Source organism: Astyanax mexicanus, chromosome 8, assembly GCF_023375975.1.
Source record: "Astyanax mexicanus isolate ESR-SI-001 chromosome 8, AstMex3_surface, whole genome shotgun sequence".
In the NCBI taxonomy this organism is placed as follows: domain Eukaryota; kingdom Metazoa; phylum Chordata; class Actinopteri; order Characiformes; family Acestrorhamphidae; genus Astyanax; species Astyanax mexicanus.
Window position 1 is genome coordinate 7,277,463 of NC_064415.1, and position 21,542 is coordinate 7,299,004.

The following is a 21,542-nucleotide window of genomic DNA, read 5'->3' on the forward strand; positions in this document are numbered from 1 at the left end:
AGAAAAGATTAAGTGTGAATGATCCCGACACATCTGCATAACCCTCTTAACCTGCTGGATGCTTAAACATCTGATTATACAACCTAGCTCTTGTTTTTTTACATGAAACACCTGGAGTTTGCCAGCCAGATCTGATCATTTTGTGTTTATATACACATTTTAGTTTAATATAAATGTAATTATATGAACAGTGATTTGGTTCAAGAAGAAACAGAATTACCAGATAAGAAAAAGATTCTCACACACAAACACACAAACACACACACACACACACACACCTTAACCAGCTCGAAGGGGAAGCGCTCATGGAAGATGCGGTTGATCTTGGCTCCTCCTGACAGCTCAACAGTGTCCACCTGATCCCCCGACCCCTCGATCCGCTTCTCAAAGTCCACCGAGAACTGCTGCACCATCCTGCAACACACACACACACACACACAGGCACACACAGGCACACACAGGCACACACAGGCACACACAGGCACACACAGGCACACACAGGCACACACAGGCACACACAGGCACACTGTTAACTTAATCTAGTCTAATTTTAGAACTTGCCTGATCAAATTAAATCAATGTCAAATCTACAAATATAAATATGAACAGTAACCTAACACTGAAATGCTAGAATACTGTCCAGTTACATAAACAAGAAGATAAAAGACAGAATATCTGCTATGAAACTTACTTAAAGAGGTAAAATAAGATCAAAATTAAATTAAATGAGTATAAATTGCAAAAGGTTGTCACTGTGCCGAGTAGGGATGCAGTGTGACTGTGCTGTGTGAGGAAATGTGTCACTCCGCTGTGTGAGGGAGTGTGTCTGTGTTGTGTGCCGAGTGAGGGCGTGTGACTGTGCTGTGCTTGACTGTGCTGTGTGAGAAAGGGTGGCTGTGCTGAGTGAGGGAGTGTGACTGTGCAGAGTGTGACCGTGCTGTGCTGTGTTTGGAAGTGTGACTGTGCTGTGCTTGACTGTGCTGTGTGAGGAAGGGTGGCTGTGCCAGTGAAGGAGTGTGACTGTGCAGAGTGAGGGAGTGTGACTGTGCAGAGTGAGGGAGTGTGACTGTGCGGTGTGTGACTGTGCGGAGTATGACTGTGCGGAGTGTAACCGTGCTGTGCTGTGTTTAGGAGTGTTGCTGTGCGGACTGCTACTGTGCGGACTGTGACTGTGCTGTGTGAGGATCTGTGACTGTGTTGTATGAAGTGGGTTTGACTGTGTGAGGGAGTCTGACTGTGCCAAGTGAGGGAGTCTGACTGTGCAGAGTGTGACTGTGCAGAGTGTAACCGTGCTGTGCTGTGTTTGGGAGTGTTACTGTGCGGACTGTGAATGTGCTGTGTAAGGATCAGTGACTATGTTGTATGAGGTGGGTGTGACTGTGTGAGGGAGTCTGACTGTGCCGAGTGTGACTGTGCTGTGTTTGACTGTGCCGAGCGAGGGATAGTGTGACTGTGCCGAGTGAGGGAGTGTGGCTGTGCCGAGTGAGGGTCTGTGACTTTGCATAGTGAGGGAGTGTGACTGTGCGGATTGTGATAGTGCTGAGTGCGACTGTGCTGTGTTTGACTGTGCTATGTGAGAAACTGACTGCAGCAGGGCCTTGGTCTTGCGGGACGGGTCGTCAGGACGGAAGTGACGGTACTCCTCAGCCTCCTTGTCCAGGGCGAGGACCTGGGACTGCAGCTTACTGCGGAACGCAGGCAGCGTGTCCCGGATGTGATTGGTCAGTTGCTGTGGAGAATATGGAGATTACTGAAGTAACTACCACATACTATTTGTACTTTATTTAGTACTTTAATTTTCTAAAATGTACTTATTAATTAATTTTCCAAAACGAAAGAAAATTACAGTGTAAGCGGGAGAAGGAGTTAGGAATGGAGATATCTGATGAATTAGGCCGAACTTCATCCTGTGCCCGGCTCAGTTTAAGGAAATTAGCTTGGAAAAGTCATGTAGCATAACTGTGTTAACTGTGAATTTTAGGCCCATTTCTCTTTTTTAGCCCTTCCTTTTGGAAGAGAGTTATAAGAAAAAGGTGTGAAATCCTTTCCTCTAAGCATTGGGATAGCCCTTTAAGAGCCTGATACAGATATAGTTATAGCAGTGCAGCACTAAAGTTCAGCAACCTAGCTGCTGCTGGTTAACTACTTTACTTCTGGACTTTATTGTATGTCCTCAATAAATGGGGGAGATGGTGAAGCAATTAATTATTATTGTCCATTTCTTAATTACTCTGTAATGGGGAGCTGAAATGAGCTTTTATTACCTTTAATTTATTTATTTTTTCCTGTTCTACCTTAAATGCTACAACCTCTGCTGTGTGTTGCACCATTAAGGTGGAACGGTAAAGTTAGAAAGATAGCTAGCTACTGAGCTACTGATTTTTTTATGCTTGTAATGAAGAAAGTGGCAACAAAACATTAAAACTACAAATTAAACTACTGTAATATAGTGGTTATCATAATTCTTCATTCTTAAATTAGTGGGTTTCTTTGGACTCCGTTTAGCCCACATATCATAGCCCTCTGTTAAAATCTCTGTTTTAAAGGACTATGTAGATCTAACACTGCTCCTAACCCACCCCTCCAAAACAGAGAGGTAGGGCCAAGTGGTGAAATTCAGCATTTTATTTGAAAGGAGACTCTTTTAAAAGGAGGCATTTAGTTTGTGTATCTACTCAGTAATTCCAGTTCCTAGCATGGAAGGACTGATACTGGGCAGTTACCTGGTTGAGGGCTTTCTGCAGGTACGGTGTGCCCATGCTGTCAGCGAGGTGCCTGTAGGAAGGATGAGACAGGAAGAACTTCCTCTCTGCAGCCAGAGCTGCTTTAATATCCTTCTTTCCTTCAATGTCCTTCTGACTGCGGTTCACCACGCCAATATAACCTGAGAGAGACAGAAAATAAGCAAGAGATGGTATTGTGTTTATGTGAAAACAATCAGGATTGTGTTTGGTAATTACAGAAGGAGAAGAAATTAAATAAAAAGTTTTATGATTCAAAATATATCACCTGTCTGTAGAGTTTGCTTGCTATCCAACTTGGGTCAATAATGAAACTGAGACACAGAAGATCACTAGGCAAATAACTTTCAATCATTTTTTTTTACTAAAAATGTAGAGGTGGGTAACCCAGGTCCGGAAAGTAAAAATGCAACCCAGGGGTTTGTACCAACCCCCTGAGCGGCTCTGCTGCAGATAAAAAAAAAACGTGGGTTGGATTTTTACTTTCTGGACCTGGGTTACCCACCTGTTGTATTTTCCTGATAATTTTTTGTTTCCCGGGTGTATTGTACAATCTGGACTCACAGTAATCGTTTTCTTGAGGGTTACAACTGTGTAAAAAGGTAATAAAAAAATTAATAAAATATATATATATTTATTAAATATATACAGAACTCGACAGAACACCGGCACTGTTAACGCAACGTCAGCGTCCTCCGATCTCCGGGACGAGCCGCTCAGCTGTAATGTTAACCCGGCTTTAGGCTTTTAGCATAGCCATCTCCAGCCGGAGATCGGCTCGTTTCACAGTGCTGAAGAGGGTCCAACAGCGGCTCGTTGGAGGACAGTGACACCGCATTAACAGTGCCGGGCTGGGTTTAGCCTAATAGTATATTGCACACGTAACCCCGGTTATTACTATTATTATTTAGATAAATCCAAAGCTTGGCTTTTAGCATAGCTAGCTAACTCTCCTGCTGTACATGTTTTTTTTTTAAACAAAGAAATGCAAAATGAGCCGGTTCCTCGTGAGCCAACTCCTCTTGGATTACGAGAAAGAACCGGACTTTGTAGTCGCACATACGCGGAGGCTTTTTTTTAAATTTATTAAAATTTTTTCATATTTTCTTCCCAATTTTGCACAGCCAATTACTTAACCCACTTATTAGGACTCTCCCTATCACTAGTGATGCCCCAACACACCAGGAGGGTGAAGACTAACACATGTTTCCTCCGATACCGCTGATGCAGCATTGCCGATCAGCCAGCGCACTCGGAGGAAAGCATAGCAACTCGGTTCTGATACATCAGCTCACAGACGCCCTGTGCTGTGGACATTACCCATTGGTGATGTGGGGAGAGAGCGCCATCTACCCACCCGGAGGGAGCGAGGCCAATTTTGCACCGGCAGCTTCATGGCAAAGCTGCATGAGCGGGGTTCGAACCGGCGACCTCCCGCTCATAATGGCAGCGCTTTAGACCGCTGGACCACTTGGTGCCCCTCTCTGTCATTTTTTAAGCAAACTTATTTAGTCAGATAGTGATTGGTTGTAAAGTAAATGCAGTTACAATTTCAAGCATTTTAAAGCACTTTCTCCAAAATTCCAGCACTTTCCAGGTCTGGAAAACATAGAACATTAAAATTCAAGCATTTTCCAGGATTTCAAGCACCCGTACAAACCCTGTATAATCAGGCACACTTGGGCTCCTCCACTTGTCTGCATTATGCACTTATCTTGCAGTGCTGTGTATATCTGTTCTTAATAAACATTTTTATTGTAATATATTTCATTGCAATGCTCTTGGTCTCACCCCTGCGCAGTGGAAGCAGCTTGTTCTCCAGAACATCTCTAGCGTCCGTACCCTCGTCCATCAGGTCCAGTTTAGTGATCACACCGATCGTCCTCATACCTTCAGCAGAAACAGCGGAGTCAGGCTAAAGTAGCATTATCTTACAGGTGCAATAATTTAACCCAAACTTTTTTTACCATTTAAACACTATGGGTCAGTTTTCCAGACATGGATTACGCCTGGTCATACGGTCTCCATTCATTTAAATGGAAAATCTCCTTTTAAAATGCTCTGTAGACCAAGACTAGGCATAATCCCCCTACAGGTTTGCCAAATGTTTGGTCATAATGTCTAGCACAAGGTTGGAACTGTTAAAAAATTATAAAGATTGCCATCTTGACAACCATAAAAAAAATGAATTGATAATCAAGTTGAGATGGGCAATATGACTATTAAATATATCACAATATAATAAAATACTATATTAAAATATAAACCTTTTTTAAGCATATCGAGGAGATCAGCAGTGCTTAAAGAGCATTGACACAACAAATTGCATTGCTAAAATAACTGGACTGTGAATGAAAGAGTATATGAATAGCAGTTTTAAAGAACCTGCCATTACTTATTTATTTTGTCTGCATGTCAAAATATTGCAATACATATATGATATAGAGAAAATGTCTTTAAATATAATGATATAATATTATTTTTGACCATATCACACAGCTCACACAATAAATTACTATTACAATTCTTTTTTCAATTACAACATAAGGCTTCAATAGAAATTAAGCTCAATAAAGTGAGAAAAGTGGATTATCTTACAGTATTTTGTGCAACGAGCAACCAAAAATTTGAAAGCACTAGTTAATAAACTAATAAATCAGATAATAAAAGCTTGTGCTCATTCTAAAGTTCCTGCCCGCCACATTCGAACCCAGCGAACTGTAGCTGCCTCACCCTGAGGGTCCACGTCTTTAGCCAGTTTGAGGGCGTCAGAGTTGGCCAGGTCGGTGTTGGCAGGTGTTACAGCCAGGATGAGGCAGCTCTCTCTGCAGATGAACTGCATGATCATGTCCCGGATCTGCTGCTCGATGTCGGCAGGCTGGTCCCCCACGGGCACCTTCGTGATGCCCGGCAGGTCGATCAGAGTCAGATTCAGCACTGAGGAGGAAAACAATTTTAATTTAGAGAGTAAACAGCTTTAAAAGGTAAATTCTTTTTAAAAAATATGCATAAAATTAATAGCATCTCAAAATTGTAAAATCTGAACAAGTACATAGTACAGTACACAATACAGCTGCATGTGCAATACATTTAAAACAAAATATAAAATTGTTTTATTTTAGTGGTTCTTCAAAAGATGCTACACTGTATTTATTCAACTTTTTTTCAAAATCAAAAATGTGACTATGTAGTGTGTTGAAATAACTGTGTACCATATGATATGTAATAGGGGCATAATAAAGCACCCATGATTAGCTTTGTGATTCTAAGTTCACGATTTGATTGTCTCACAATATTTGGAACATATTTTAAATGACAAAAAAGAGACACTTTTTCTTCTTTTTATTTACTAAGAATATAAACTACTCTGCTTTTTCATTTCTCAATTAATCACTTGTATTTAGACAACCTAGAGTAAATGTATCATTGTATAAGGGGACAGTGACAGTGCATCTTTATTAAAGTATTTCCATTTTTGCTGACTTTTTACTTACAATTTAAAAACTTCTTACTTTTCATGCCACTACATTATTGGAAATATGTTGTTCCTTTTGGCTTGTGGGGGCTGGGTGAAGGATCCGACATTTGACTGACATATCCTACAGCCTTAGCTTACGCCCACTGGTTCGCCAATGTTTTGTTACACCCCTAGTATGTAAGGTCTTTGAAACAGTATTATAAAATAAGATTAAACATTTAAAATAGTATTTTTATAAATTATGTTTTTATTTATTATTATTTATTAATTGTTAAACGATAATGAGCAAAAGCACACACTCAGCCAATAAAATAAAACTCTATGGAGCAGATAATAATGCACCTATTTGGACTATACCCAACAGCAGGTGTGGGCTATTGGAGTATAAATATGATATCGGCAACGTATCATGATAATCTCAAGATACAGTAATTCTACGATACTTAATATATTGCAATACAATTCTCTATGATACTTACATAATATGACGAAATACTCATATTTTATCCCATCCCTTTAGCAAAGCAATACTCCATTAGCTATAGAATTGTTCTAGGCTTCCGTCCTCTATACTGTGTTATTTTTAAACCTCTTACAAAGTAAAACTCCAGGTTTCTTTTCTGAATGAAGGCTGTCAGGCAGGGTTTTCTATAGACTGCGCTGCTCAGTTTTTTATTCTTTTCACTGTAAGTGTCTCTAGTAGGCTGGAGAACTGCACACTGGCCTTGAAACCATGGCTAACTGAACAGCTGCTACACTATTTTACACACAGCCTTTAAACAGTATTGCTGCAGTGGCAGCTTTAAGTAACGAGCCTGATTTATCACTGCCACGTGTCTCATAATAGTACTGCTGTGATAAAATACTCTGAAATGCCAAAAGACATGGGATAGCAGTGTATTTTTTTTAATCACGTTATACCAGTTTATGTCTGCTCTCTAAAACTTTAGGGCAGCATGTTGTGTAGAATTCAGACCGAAGAGGAAAGGTAAAGTCTCAAACAAAAAAAAACTGAGCATTTCTAAACCAAATAATTGGCTACATTAATTCTTCAGAGCAATCACAGCCACGGAGGTCTAAAGCCCCGCCTTCTGCTCTGTAAAATTTTGATTCCAACCGTACTTTGTTCATATCCCCAGCAGTGTTAACATCTCTGAAGGTGGTAGAAACGATTAAAGACTCAGCCTTTGTTCTTTGAGTTTTATATGATGCATTTTTTCACAAATACAGGACAATTTAGAGAGCTTGGAAGAAAGTAGTGGAAAGCTCAATAGGTAGCTTACTAGCATGCAAACAGGCCACAAATGATACATATCCATTTGCAACAACACAAAGAGCTTCGAACAACAACAAGAGACAAACGTGGCATATCATAATGTACTAAATAATATCTCCAAAAATGTGATCATAAAATCATGATCAAAAAAATACCCTAAATTATTGTGATATTATTCTAAGGCCAGTTAAATTCGCACTGTTCTCATTTCTACTAGAGACAGATTATATCTGTGCAGTATTATTTATGACTGGTTGACTGGTTGGCACAGTCATCTGTTAGATAATGTATCAGAGCTGGGGATCAGGAGCTTTCCTCTGAGCATGTTTATCGCACTAGTGAATCTGCACTGGCAGTGGCTCCTAAAGAGGTGGTAGCTGATTTGTATCTGGGGTAATATGCTTTCCAAATTAAAGAGAAAATTGGGTAAAATTGGAAATAAAAAGAAAAGAAGTTTTGATTCCATAAAGATCTATTTTTATAAGACCTTTTGGAACCACTTTAAAATAAGACTACCTTTATAAATGGTTTACAATTAGAGTATTAATGGTTACTAATTAGGCCTTAAAAATCATTATTAATCAGTTATAACACATACTTAGAAAGGGCAACAATATAGATGGCTGTGGGTTCAATATTTGGCAAACAAAAGGTCATTGTTGCCCTTACTACATATGTGTTACAACTGATTATTAATGATTTTTTAAGGCATTTACAACCTAATTATTAACCATTAATATACAAATTGTAAATCATTTAAAAACACTTTATAAAGGTAGTCTTATTTTAAAGTGGTACCGATCTTTTAAATCAAGTATTTTTGACTTTGAATCAACTCAATAATGTGTTCACTGGACTTTAAAAGTCACTGATGTTTCTGGTTCCTTTAAGAAATCTGCAGACTCTTTTTCAAATCTAATGATCTCCACCATATAGGCTATTATACTGCTTTTAGTAAAACTGTGTATTGTGTATCTCTCTATTTCCAGTCTTCAGTTGATCAATAAATTAAAAACCAAAGAAAACTCATTACAATCATGTTAGTATTTTCAGTTGATGCATGCCTGTTTTTATTAAAATCAGAAATCAGAAAAGGAAGGAAAATTGATGGTTTGTCACTTTGGATTAACTCTGCAGTCACTGCACTGTGCTATGAGCGAGATCACACTGGCACAGGTTTCTGTGCATATTCAGCTGTGAGAACAGTTTGTTCTGAAATGAAACGAGGATAAAGCATGTCTGTCTCTAATCTCATCTACATATTTCTTCTTATTCTTAATTACTCCAACACAGCTGACTTTCAGTGTGATTAAAAACCTGCATTCATCTCATCTCAACGTGTATTGGAATATGTGTTGGAAAATGTATAATTGTATAAATGTATCTTTTTGGCATGTCCATGAGGAATCGATGTCTACCTCACATTAACTAACCTCAGATAGAGCAGTCAATTTCTAGCCAACCACAGCTAGAGCAGTCAACATGTAGCTAATCTCAGCTCGAGCAGTCAACCTCTGGCTAATCTCAGCTAGAGCAGCCAACATGTAGCAAATCTCATCTCGAGCAGTCAACCTCTGGCTAATCTCAGCTAGAGCAGCCAACAACATGTAGCTAATCTCGGCTAGAGCAGCCAACAACATGTAGCTAATCTCAGCTAAAGCAGCCAATATGTAGCTAATCTCAGCTAGAGCAGCCAACAACATGTAGCTAATCTCAGCTAGAGCAGCCAACAACATGTAGCTAATCTCAGCTAAAGCAGCCAATATGTAGCTAATCTCAGCTAGAGCAGCGAACAACATGTAGCTAATATCAGATAGAGCAGACCAACAGCGTGTAGCTAATCTCATTTTGAGCAGCCAACATCATGTAGCTAATCTCATCTAGAGCAGCCAACAACATGTAGCTAATCTCAACTAGAGCAGCAAACATCTAGCTAACCTCAGCTAGAGCAGGTAGCATACAGCTGACCTAAGATAAAGCAGCCAACATATAGCTGACCTCAGCTAGAGCAGTCAACGTATAGCTAACCTCAGGTAGAGCAGTTAACGTCTAGCTAACCTTAGCTAGAGCAGTTAAAGTCTAGCTAACCTCAACTACAGCAGCCAACATGTGGCTAACCTTAGCTACAGCAGTCCCTGTTTAGGTAGATAAAACAGCTAGAGCAGTCAGTGTCTATCTAATATTAGCTGGATCAGCGCAGTCAACATCCTTAGCTAGAGTAATGTCTTCCCAACATCAGCTAGTTTACCTAACATTATCGGAAACAGGTAACATCTAACTTTAATCAGCTAGTGAAGTCAACCTCTAGCCGACCAGAGCTAGAGCAGTAATCAACCTCTTCCCTACCTCAGCTAGACCAATCAACATCTAACTAAAATTAGCTTGAGCAGCAATCAAAATCTACCTAACATCAGCTAGCGCAGCAATAAACATCTACCTAAAATCAGCTAGAGCATCGATCAACATCTATCAAACATCAGCTAGAGCAGCAATAAACATCTACCTAAAATCAGCTAGAGCATCGATCAACATCTATCTAACATCAGCTAGAGCAGCAATAAACATCTACCTAAAATCAGCTAGAGCATCGATCAACATCTATCTAACATCAGCTAGAGAAGTCAAAGTCTAGCTAATCACAGATAAGAGGTAGAGCTAACTGCAGGTAGAGCAGTCAATGCATACCCTCTAGCCCACTAACTTTAATGAAAATAGGTTCATATTTTTCAATATCAAAAAGTCCTATTCTATCGGCAATACAATTTGAAAGCATCCAAAAAGTACCTGAATGCATTTATTAGAAAGGGTGTCAGCAAACATTTGGACATATAGTGCTTATGATTAATTGTACAGAGAACCGAGAAGCATGTTGGGGATGGAGTGGAGATAAGAGGATTGTACCGTGTGGAGAATACACCCTCAGGTTGATGGGGACGGGGGAGATGCCCTTGTTGGCTCCAGTGACGCGGTCCGTCTCAGCCTCGATCTCCTGGCGCACCTCATCAAATTCTGTGAACTTCTTCCCTTTGAGGTGAAGAAACTCCGCCCATTCTGTGCATCAACAGAGAGGAAGATAGGAGCTGTGATATAACATCATAATAAATGAATCTATTTTTACCTTTATTTGCTTAAATCAACATTAATCAACTTGCTACTTAAATGTCAAATCAGCCAACTGAAGCCTGAGAACAGGCTTTACTTTAACTCTGCCTGTTGATCAATTTTGCAACAGCATACAACATTAAATACTTCAAATACATTAGCATATAACATATAAATACATATAAATAAATAATCAAATAAATAAAACATACATACAGGGTAGCCTCATACATAATCAGATCATTACATTACATTACATTTTGCAGACACTTTTGTCTAAAGCGACTTACAATATTAAAGTACAAAAGTAATAGAAGTTAAAGGTAAAATATCTTTATACAGGGCTTAAAGGAGGTCGATGGGAAATAATGGGATAGAGAAGTGAAGGAGGGGAAGAAGGAAATGAGGTTAGAAGTAGTTAGTGTGTTAGAGGTGTTAGGAGAGTAAGTGCTCTTTGAAGAGCTCTGTCTTCAGGAGTTTATTAAAGATAGTGAGAGATTCTCCTGATCTGGTAGTGGAAGGTAGTTAGTTAGAGGTGTTAGGAGAGTAAGTGCTCTTTGAAGAGCTCTGTCTTCAGGAGTTTATTAAAGATAGTGAGAGATTCTCCTGATCTGGTAGTGGAAGGTAGTTTGTTCCACCATTGGGGAACTCTGTATGAGAACATCCCTCTATAATCTCTAGGCATCGTGTGATGTGACTCTATCACGATTCAAAGTCTGCAATGCGATTATAAAATGATTATCGAGCATCTTGATGCATCAGCAGATGACATCTCTCCAAAACATCACTGATTGGTGGAAACTTCACACTTGACCTCAAGCAGTTTGGACTGTGTGTCTCTCCACTCTTCCTCCAGACTCTGCTCCCTTGATTTACAAATGAAATGTAAAATATACTGATGAATTTGGGATAAATGTTGTCCATAGTTTATAGATAAAACAGACATTTACTCAAATGTATACGTACAAATAGCAAAGTCAGAGAAACTGATTCAGATACTAAAGTGCTCTGTTATTTTTTTCCAAAGCTGTATATGTTTAAAGGAGCCAATAGGAAAGGTGTTTTACTCAATTTTAAACGCACTCTGTGTTTATGTTGTGTTTGTGTGTGTGCGCATGAGGCTGTGTGTAGGTGACAGGCAGGGTCAGCTCACCTGCGTTAGCGTTGATGAGCTGCAGCACCAGAGGCCTGCGGGTGACGATGCCAGATCCACGAGGCAGAAAATCCCTAAGAGAAAAAAACAAAAGTACCAAATCAGTATGAATGCAGTGTGTGGGCTGGAGCAGAGAGAGAGAGATCTAACATGTGATAAATGGTGACCTGGAGTTTATTTTGCATGAACTCAGACCCTCCCAGTATCTTTAATCTGATCTGAGGTTATCGATTCCCTATGAAGCAATTAGCTACGATTAAACAGGGCCTGAGAGCCATTAGGGGGCAGGCGAGCGAGAGCTGAGCTATCTTTACTGCTCTAATCAGGAGCTTCCAACAGCTAGATCAATCAGATACACTTTCTATATTAAATCATGCAAACAGAGCACTCCCTGACGCTCTCTCTCTTAGTGAGAGCATAACAAACATATCAAATTACTGAATAGAAAATGTAATATTAAAAGCACAGTTAACTAGAACTCATTTAAACACGAATTAAAAAAAACTGATCTCTTAACAGCTTTAACCTTTCCAGACTGAAGATGATGCTGGAACAAGACTGAACATCTGGATCTCCTGATTATCTCACTAGCTGCATTCCACACCCTCAAACTACATCTTATGCTTTAATAGATAGATATATAGATATAATATAATATAATATAATATATAATATAATATAATATAATATATATATATATAGGCTTCAAATAGTGTATTCCAACCCCAATTCTATAAATGTTGAGATGCTCTGTAAAATGCAGTTATTTGTAAATCTCACAGACACACATAGCAGATGTTAAAGTGAGACAGTTTACCATTAACCTGGCAGTAAGGTAGGTGTTCTAAGTTCTGCTGTAATTATGTACATTTATGTATATTATGTATATTTTATTCAGACTGTCTTATTATTAGTAGTATTAGTTGTGGTAGTGTTGTGTTGTCCATGGTTAACAGATTTTTAATCCTAATTAAGAGTCAATGTAAGATGACAAAGTTTTTACTTTATCTATATATCTGGTGTCCATCACTTAAAATTAACTGTATTAATTACAACAATATTCCAATACATAATATTCTCCTTTAAAAAGAATGAACACACAGTCACATGCGTTGACCAACTATATTATTATTAGTAGTATTATTTGTATTAGTATTATCATTATAGAAGTAGTAGTAGTAGTAGTAGTATTACAACAACTACTACTACTACTACTACTGTGTATTAAAGTAGTGCATTCAAGAACTAAACAAAAACTAAATAATTACATTAACTGTGATTAATCTAAATGAATCGCATTCATCACTTTTTGCTTTTTGCAGTATTTTAAACTGAACAATTCAACAGAATTTTAGCCAGTGCTGCACAATATATTGTTTCAGCATCAATTTTGCAATGTACCCATGTGCAATAGTCACATCGCAGGACATGTATTGTATGTATTGTAAAATGCTAAATAATTAAAAAACAAAAACGGTTAAAAATAACCATTTTACATAAAAAATATCTACCACATAAATGATTATACTTACCCAGTATTATTTATATTACTTCAATCATTGTTACACAGATTGCAATACTAATATAATGACTTGCTGGATCATTGACGTCTACCAAATTTTGGAGAATATTCCTGTATTTTTTTATGTCACAATGTACATTCGAGAACAACAGAATCACATTGCATTTTTTGCCAACACTGTACAGCCCCAATTATAGCTAAGGAGCAAATTAATAAATTAATAACTGGCTCAGACATGCATAATTTGTTGATCAATTAAATTATCGCAACTCAATTTATACTTACCTTTATTTTGCTACAGTAGAATATTTTTCTGATGTATTAATAACATAAAAATAGCCTGAATACTGTAATGTTATTTCAAGACCATATTGCTCAAGCCTAGTTAGCATTGCTATCTACTCTATGACCAGCGTCCACAGCAGTAACTACTTTAGATTGCATTCACTTTAAATTCAATATAAGTGTAAATCATCTAATATGAAATGACTGAAAACTTCAAAACAAAGCCGAAAAAAACTAAAAGTGGGTGTGGCTAAATAAGGTGGATTTGTGCAAGCTGCTTTGCTTTGTGTAAACAAAAAAAAATGAACAAATAAATTGCACGTGTTTTATTGAAGCAAGCAGCTGTTGTGTCCCATAAGCAATGACTGATTACACCTATTATACGCTTACAACAGCCTATTGTGACGTGATTTCTCATAACAACAATAAGATACACTCATCCAGCCCACCCTAACTGTGTGGGCCTGTGATGTATTGTGATGTACTGTGGGCACAGTGATGTCTGCAGAGAAGCGACATCTTACTCAGTACATCGTCTACAGCAGAGGAGCACAAACTGAGGCTTTACTACACCAGGAGCTGCAGAGAGCTGACAGAAACACAATCATAAAGAGAAGGTAACCCAAATACAGCCTCCCCTGGCATCGCTAAAGAACCAGGATAAAAAATAACCCAGAAAATGGATATGAGGAGAGGCAGGGGAGGCCTAGCCCAACGTTTCAGAGACAGACACAGCAGAGGCACTGTGACCTTCACATCGTGTAGGGTAAAATGACGGAAGATGCCCAACAGGGTGAAATGACCTCGCAGATCCCCCCACCCCTCACTGTTCGCTCACGTCTTAATTTCTCTCCAGACCAAACGACGGGTCTGAATCTAGTCTTCAGTGCATTTCTGTGTCATCTGAAATTAGCAACTGTTCCAGTTCATTTATTGCAACTATGTATAATTTATTATAAAAGGTTATTTAAAAATACATATATTTAATTTTTTAGTTAATCAGGATTCCTGCACCATTTTTTAAGTCATATTTAATTCTCTTTAAGACCTTTTCAAGACCTTAAATAAATATTAATAATTTCAGACACAAAAATGTAGCCATTATTAGTTTGGTAGAAAATTATTTATTGTATTGGAAACCAAAACCTTACTTTTCCTACTTGTTATCTTTTTTTCATTTTGTTTCATTGCTGTGCAGAACAGAGCCAACGTGACATATGTAAAGTTGCAATACATTAAACTATAAACTGAACTGCATATAGGAACCATAAAGAATAATGAAAGAACACTTAAAGCAGTTTCCATTATAAATAAGCTCAAAATAAAAAATCCTGTCCCAAGCCAATAAGTTAAAAAGTTATGTATATATTTGTTTGCAAAACAGCAAAACACCACAAACGTTTTGGCTGCTTTAGTCCACAGTCTTTGAGGCCACCGGCATTAAATGCATCGTCTAAAAAAATTTATACCTACAGCACATTTACAGAAAATTTAAGACAATCTAAGACCTTAATCATCCGGATATTAATTTAAGATATTTTAAGACTTTTTAAGGACCCGCAGGAACTGTGTTAATTTACACATTAGCGTAAGCAACAGATATATATGTATGTATATATACATATATGTAGATATATAGATATATGTAGATAATCTACATTGGATTTTTTGTTGCATCTTAAATTAAATGTAGTCTAATAGGTAGGGTGTCCTGATTCTTGTTGTTAGAATTCAAACTGAGATTTTTCCAAAGACACCCACAAAATTTGAGTATTTTCCTTGTTTAAAAAAATGACCATAGCCACTATATTACCATAGTTAATGTGTAGTTTGATCGTTTCATGGACATTTTCTTCATAACAAGCCTAAAAAACGCTAAAACGCTAGTCATTCATCTTAGTAGCAACCTATCCATCTAACTTTTACGTTCCACCTTAAATGGTGCAACAGACAGCAGAGGCTGCAGCATTTAAGGTGGAACAGAATCATAAATCATCAGGAGCAGGAAATTCACAGCATCTTTTGAAGATTATGAAACACTTGCCCATGGTAGATTGAACGTTCCTTGTACAACATTATTGTAACTGAATCTTACTGGGATCATGTCAACCAGAATCAAATTAATATGGGAAGGCAGTGGAGATACCCATCACTGCAAACCCAAACACGACTCCACAGTCACGCTCAAACACTGAGATAAACTTGAGGCAACTTAAGACTTGTTGCCTGCTAGTGTGAATGCAGCAAAAGACATACAGCTCTAGATTTAAAAAAGCAAATAAATTATTACATTAAAGTTATTCAAAGTGGTTTGAGGTGAAATAGTATGTTCTAGAAGAATGCACAGACGTAATAGATGCACATCATTTACTCTATATATCTAATATATCTGAAATAAAACCTTTGCAGAGAGGTGCAACCAGACATAATTGGTCTTTAAATACATGTTTTTTTCTTTCTGATTTGCTACTTATTTACCATCATTCAGATTTGTCAAACATTTGTCAAACAAAATTATAAGTAAGTAGTGATATGTGAGAAGAGCAAATTACAGTATTTATACTCAAGAATTAGAGGTGGGCGTGAAGTTTTTTTCACGATAACAATATTCTTGGCGATGTGACAAAACACTGAATTTAAAAATTATTTCAAGAATACACTACTGCAACAAAAAGAAAATTAAATTGTACTATTGCATACAATATGATATGGCACACCCCTAACTGAGATATTAAAAAAATGTCATAATAATAATGCACTCCAAATATCTCCATATATCCAGTATTAAAGTAAAATTATTGATACTGGACAGATATAATCTGTCTCTAGTAGATATATAATGGGAAATGAGAACAGTGTGAATTTTTCTTTTGCTAAAAACATCAAAAATAAGTAGTATCCTGATGTGATAATTTGGGGAGGGTGATATGTCACAATATTTCAGGGTATAATATTGTTCACGATATTCAAAAATGTTGGCGATATTATTGCATACGATACGATATGGCACACCCTTATCAAGAATTATATTTTTGATGGAAGCTGGGATGTTAAAAATGTTTAGTAATTGATAAATATTATAATATTTGACTGTTTTAAACCAAAAACACAACTAATAAAACAATGGCTGTTATTCTATTACAACATTGTCTTTTTTGAACAAACCACTGCAAAGTTGGTTTATCTTTTATATCTGTATCTGCTCATGTTATATTTCTTTTCTGTGCCAAAATAAAAAAATAAAAAAAATAAACTACAAAAGGTAACAAAAAAGTATTTTATTTTATTATTTTTTTATTACATTTTATTATATAGTTTTATTTTATTTTAAATATTTTTTAACTGGTTTTAGATTGCTTTGTCTTGTGAAAGCAAGACAAAAACATATATTTCAGCTATTTAATTTATGCAATGATGCATAATGTGGCAAAATTAATGAATCCTGGTTTGGATGAATAAAATTATATATACGGACATAATAAAACGTCTGTATCAGTGTTGTTGTCATTGTGGTCACATGATCACCACTATAGTAAAGAGTTAAGAGTCTATAGGTGTTCAATGACTGAATTAAGAAAAGGTTTTGATTGGTTTCACTCACTTTCCAACAAAGTTCTCCAGCACGGAGCTCTTGCCGGCGCTCTGCCCGCCCACCACAGCGATCTGCGGCAGGTCGAGGTTGCAGCTCTGGCCGATAGAGCTGAAGGCATCCTGCAGCCGGTTGACCAGCGGGATCAGGTCCTCCATACCCCGGTTCCCCATGACTCCAGCGGCCTACAGGCGAGGACACTGCTTCTACTGGACTGTGAGACTCAGAGAGGGTGAGGATGGAGGCACATGAAGACGAGCCCAGGCCCCAGCAGAGGCCTGATACTGGAGAGAGATGGAGAGATGGAAAATGGATTGTTGGAAGAGAAACAGATTAAGAGATGGGGAAAGCGGAAGAAATGGAAGAAGGGAAAAGAGATGAAAGAGCCAGGAAAGAAAGAGATGCAAAAGAAAAAAAGATGGAGAAAGATGAAAGCGAGATAGAGAAAACAGAGATGGAAGAGAAGACAAGAAAGAGATAGACCGATGGATTAGGGAAAGATGGACAGATTTGGAGGGATGGAGAAGAAAATATAAACAAAAACAAGAGAGATAAGAGATGTGGATATATGCAAGAGAGAGAGAGAGAGAGAGAGAGAAATATGGAAGAAGACAGAGGTAAAGGTGGATAGATGAAAGAGGGATGGAAGGAAGAAAGAAGATGGATAAATTAAAAAGACAGAAGAAAGATATTGAAAAGAAAGGATGGACAGATGAAATATTGGAACGAAAGATGGAAAAGATACAAGATATGTAAGATACAAGAGGGAAAGATGGAAAGATAAATGAGATGAGGAAGAGAGAAATGGAACAGGAGAAAGAGAGACACAGGTGAAAGAGGAGGAAAAATAGATGAATAGATAGAAAAGAGGTGGAAAATAGAACAGGACAGAGGGATGAATGAAAAAGAGAGGTGGAGGGCAGAGAAAGATGTATAAATGCAAGAGAGAAAGAAATATGGAAGATGACGGAAGGAAAGATGGACAGATGAAAGAGATAAAGATGGAAGAAAGGAAATGGATCGATGAAGGATGGAGGACAGAGAAAGATTGGAAAGAAAAGGATGGAGAAGAGAAAGACAGAAAAATATGGATAGATGAAAGTGGGATGTAAACAGAACAGAGAGATGTACAGGTGGAAGAAAAGAAAAAACAGATGGATAGATATAAGAGAGATAGAGGGCAGAGAAAAAGATGCAAGAGAGAGAGATGGACAGATGGAAAAGAAGACAGCAGAAAGGTGTGGAAGATGGAGTAAAGGTGGATGGAAAGGAGAAGAGAGAGATGGAGGGATGGGGAAAGAGAAAAATGGAGGAGAGGGATGAGAGATGTAACAGATGAAGGAGAGAAAGAGACAAGACGAGTGACAGCGAGGAGAGACGGATATATATTTAGAGAGAGAGGGATGGAGAAATGGATGGATAGAGAGAGAGAAAGAGAGAGAGAGAGAGATATGAAGGAGAGAGAGCGTTGCGCAGTCGCCGTTATTTTCAAGGGCATGAGGGAACACTAGAGGCCTCCGTGGGCCACTGCAGGTCTATGGTTATGAAAAATAAATCATATATTTTTAATGTCATTTATGATTTTTGACGATTTTTCGCAGATCCGAGCGTTTGAAACTAAATCCGAATCATTTAAATCAGATTTGTTCATCAAATTAAGCTGGGGTTAGCTTTGTTTTCGAATTATCCGTTCCACCTTAAATGGTGCAGCAGTTACGTTCAGGTGCCCCGGGCGCCTGAACGTAACTGCTGCACCATTTAAGGTGGAACGGATAACTCGAAGAAGCAGATTGGAAAATAAGCAGCTATCCTCAGTCTAGCTTGAATTTATGATAGAATATCGTGTTAAATATATTAAATAAAAAAAATTACAGCTTCGTCTCGCTTCTAAAGACCTTAATTAGCGATTTAACGGCCCAAAACCCTTACCGTTATCCACTACACCGGCTGACCGAGGCGACCGTCCTCCTGAGCCGCAGCTCCGCCGCCTCACAGAAAAACAACACGGAGCTTTTAACCCAGCTAATTCCCCGGGGTGTGTGCAGCAAGGCCAGGGGGCAGTTTGCGGTCTTAACTGGGGAATAGCTACGGTTCTCCTGCCCCTCCAAATGCCCCTGGGGTGGTTGTTTTGTTGTCTAAACGACTTCAAAATACACCGTTTGCTCCTAAAGCCCCATTCCGCCGCACTAATTTACGCGGGGTTGATTGACGAGCCCGGCGACCAATCGCGAGGCGCCCACGCCTTCTCGAGCGGAGCTTGGAGAGATCCTATTGGCGCAGACGTGGGCACCACCAGCGAGCCCCGCCCCCTACCTCCCGCCTCCCCTTTCCCTTTAAGAATTACGTCGTGCCGTCGTGAGTCACGGAATCCCATCCACAGCCCGAGGGGGGTCTCAATTACTCAATTACTACCGAATAAATAAGAAATCTGATGTAAAAACGTGGAATATCTGGATTTTTTTGGAAATAAAACGTATTGGTCGTCTTTAAATAACTGGTTGCTATTTGGTTGCTATGGTGTTTTTTTGGATGGGGTTGCTATGTGGTTGCTATGGTGTTGTTTTGGATGGGGCTGCTATGTGGTTGCTATGGTGTGCCTGGTGGTTGTTATCTATGGTGGGTGTTGATAAGTGGTTGCAAGTTAGTTGCTATGGTGTTTTATTTGGATGGGGAGGAGGGTTGCTATGTGGTTGCTATGGTATGCCTGGTGGTTGTTATCTATGGTGTTGATAACTGATTGATAGTTGTTATCCATGGTGTTTTATTTGGATGGGGTTGCTATGCGGTTGCTGTGAAATGCCTGGTGGTTGTTATCTATGGTCTTACTAACTGGTTGCTAGTTGGTTGCTATGGTGTTTTATTTGATGATGTTGCTATTTGGTTGCTATGGTGTTTTTTGAATATGGTTGCTATGGTATGCCTGCCAGTTGCTATCTATGGTGTTGATAAGTGGGTGCTAGTTGGTTGCTATGTTGTTTTTCGAATGGGGTTGCTATATGGATCCTATGGTATGCCTGGTGGGTGTTATCTTTGGTGCTGATAACTGGTTGATAGTTGTTATCTATGGTGTTTTATTTGGATGGGGTTGCTATGTATGCTATGTAGTTGCTATAATATGCCTAGTGGTTGTTATTTATGGTCTTAATAACTTGTTGCTAGTTGGTTGCTATGTTTTTTTGAATGGGGTTGTTATATGGATCCTATGGTATGTCTGGTGGTTGTTATCTATGGTGTTGATAAGAGGTTGCTAGTTGGTTGCTATGGTGTTTTTTTATGGAGTTGCTATGTGGATGGTATAGTAAGCCAGGTGGTTGTTATCTATGGTGTTGATAACTGGTTGATAGTTGGTTGCTATGGTGCTTTAATTAATGATGTTGCTATTTGGGTCTTATGGTGTTGTTTTGGATGGGGTTGCTTTGTGGTTGCTATGGTATGCCTTGTGGTTGTTATCTATGGTGTTGATAAGTGGTTGCTAGTTGGTTGCTTTGGTGTTTTTTGCATGGGTGTGCTATGTGGTTTCTATGGTATGCCTGGTGGTTGTTATCTATAGTGTTGATAACTGGTTGATAGTTGGTTGCTATGGGGTTTTATTTATGTTACCATTTGGTTGCTAAGGTATGTTTTGGATGGGGTTGCTATGTGGTTACTTTGGTGTTTTGGTGGTTGTTATCTATGGTGTTGATAACTGGTTGATAGTTGGTTGCTATGGTATTTTTTGAATGGGGGTTGCTATGTGGGTGCTATGGTGTGCCAGGTGGTTGTTATCTATGGTGTTGATAAATGGCTGCTAGGTGGTTGTTATGGTGTTTTATTTGATGATGTTGCTTTTTGGTTGCTAGGGTGTTTTTTGGACGGGGTTGCTATGGTATGCCTGGTTGTTGTTATCTATGATGGTGATAAGTGGTTGCTAGTTGGTTGCTATGGTGTTTTTTAAATTGGGTTGCTATGATATGCCAGGTGGATGACACTTAAAGTGTTGCTAAGTGGTTGCTAGTTGGTAGCTATTATGTTTTATTTGATGATGTTGCTATGTTCCAGGGGATTGCTATTTATACTGTTGATCAGTGTTTGCTTTGATGTTGTTATGTTACCCAAGGTGGTTGCAATGGTGTTTATATGAAATGTGGAATAATTTGAATATTTGAAATATACAGTTATCAAAAAATAAATAAAAAATATTGGCCATTCTTAAATAAAAAAGATTGTTGCTATGGTGTTGATAGGTGGCTGCTAGTTGAGCTGCTATAGTGTTTTATTTGATGGCATTGTCATGTGGTTGCTATGTTCTTTTAAAAAAAGACTATGGTGTCCTGCGATATTATTATCTTGCTATAATATTTCACACAGATAATATTTTTCTTTTCCAGTAATCTGATTGGACAACAGGTCCTGCTAC

General features: G+C 38.4%; 1 protein-coding gene across 7 annotated transcripts in view; it reads right to left on the minus strand.

Moving 5' to 3' along the window:
* dnm3b (dynamin 3b) overlaps positions 1-19,355 on the minus strand; it is an 87,363-nt gene extending 68,008 nt beyond the window's left edge. For 4 of the 7 annotated variants that reach the window (XM_049482857.1, XM_049482859.1, XM_049482858.1 and 1 more), the window contains exons 1-9: positions 19,076-19,355; positions 17,159-17,430; positions 11,751-11,824; positions 10,397-10,546; positions 5,475-5,678; positions 4,533-4,631; positions 2,724-2,884; positions 1,587-1,729; positions 279-414 (exon numbers count right to left, since the gene is read on the minus strand). In XM_049482857.1, coding sequence (XP_049338814.1) covers positions 279-414; positions 1,587-1,729; positions 2,724-2,884; positions 4,533-4,631; positions 5,475-5,678; positions 10,397-10,546; positions 11,751-11,824; positions 17,159-17,319 — 1,128 coding nt within the window. In that variant the 5' untranslated portion in view covers positions 17,320-17,430; positions 19,076-19,355. The remainder of the gene's footprint in view (positions 1-278; positions 415-1,586; positions 1,730-2,723; positions 2,885-4,532; positions 4,632-5,474; positions 5,679-10,396; positions 10,547-11,750; positions 11,825-17,158; positions 17,431-19,075) is intronic. The other 3 variants (XM_049482860.1, XM_022662452.2, XM_049482861.1) reach the window with 1 other exon arrangement.
* Between the last annotated feature and the right edge of the window lie 2,187 nt (positions 19,356-21,542).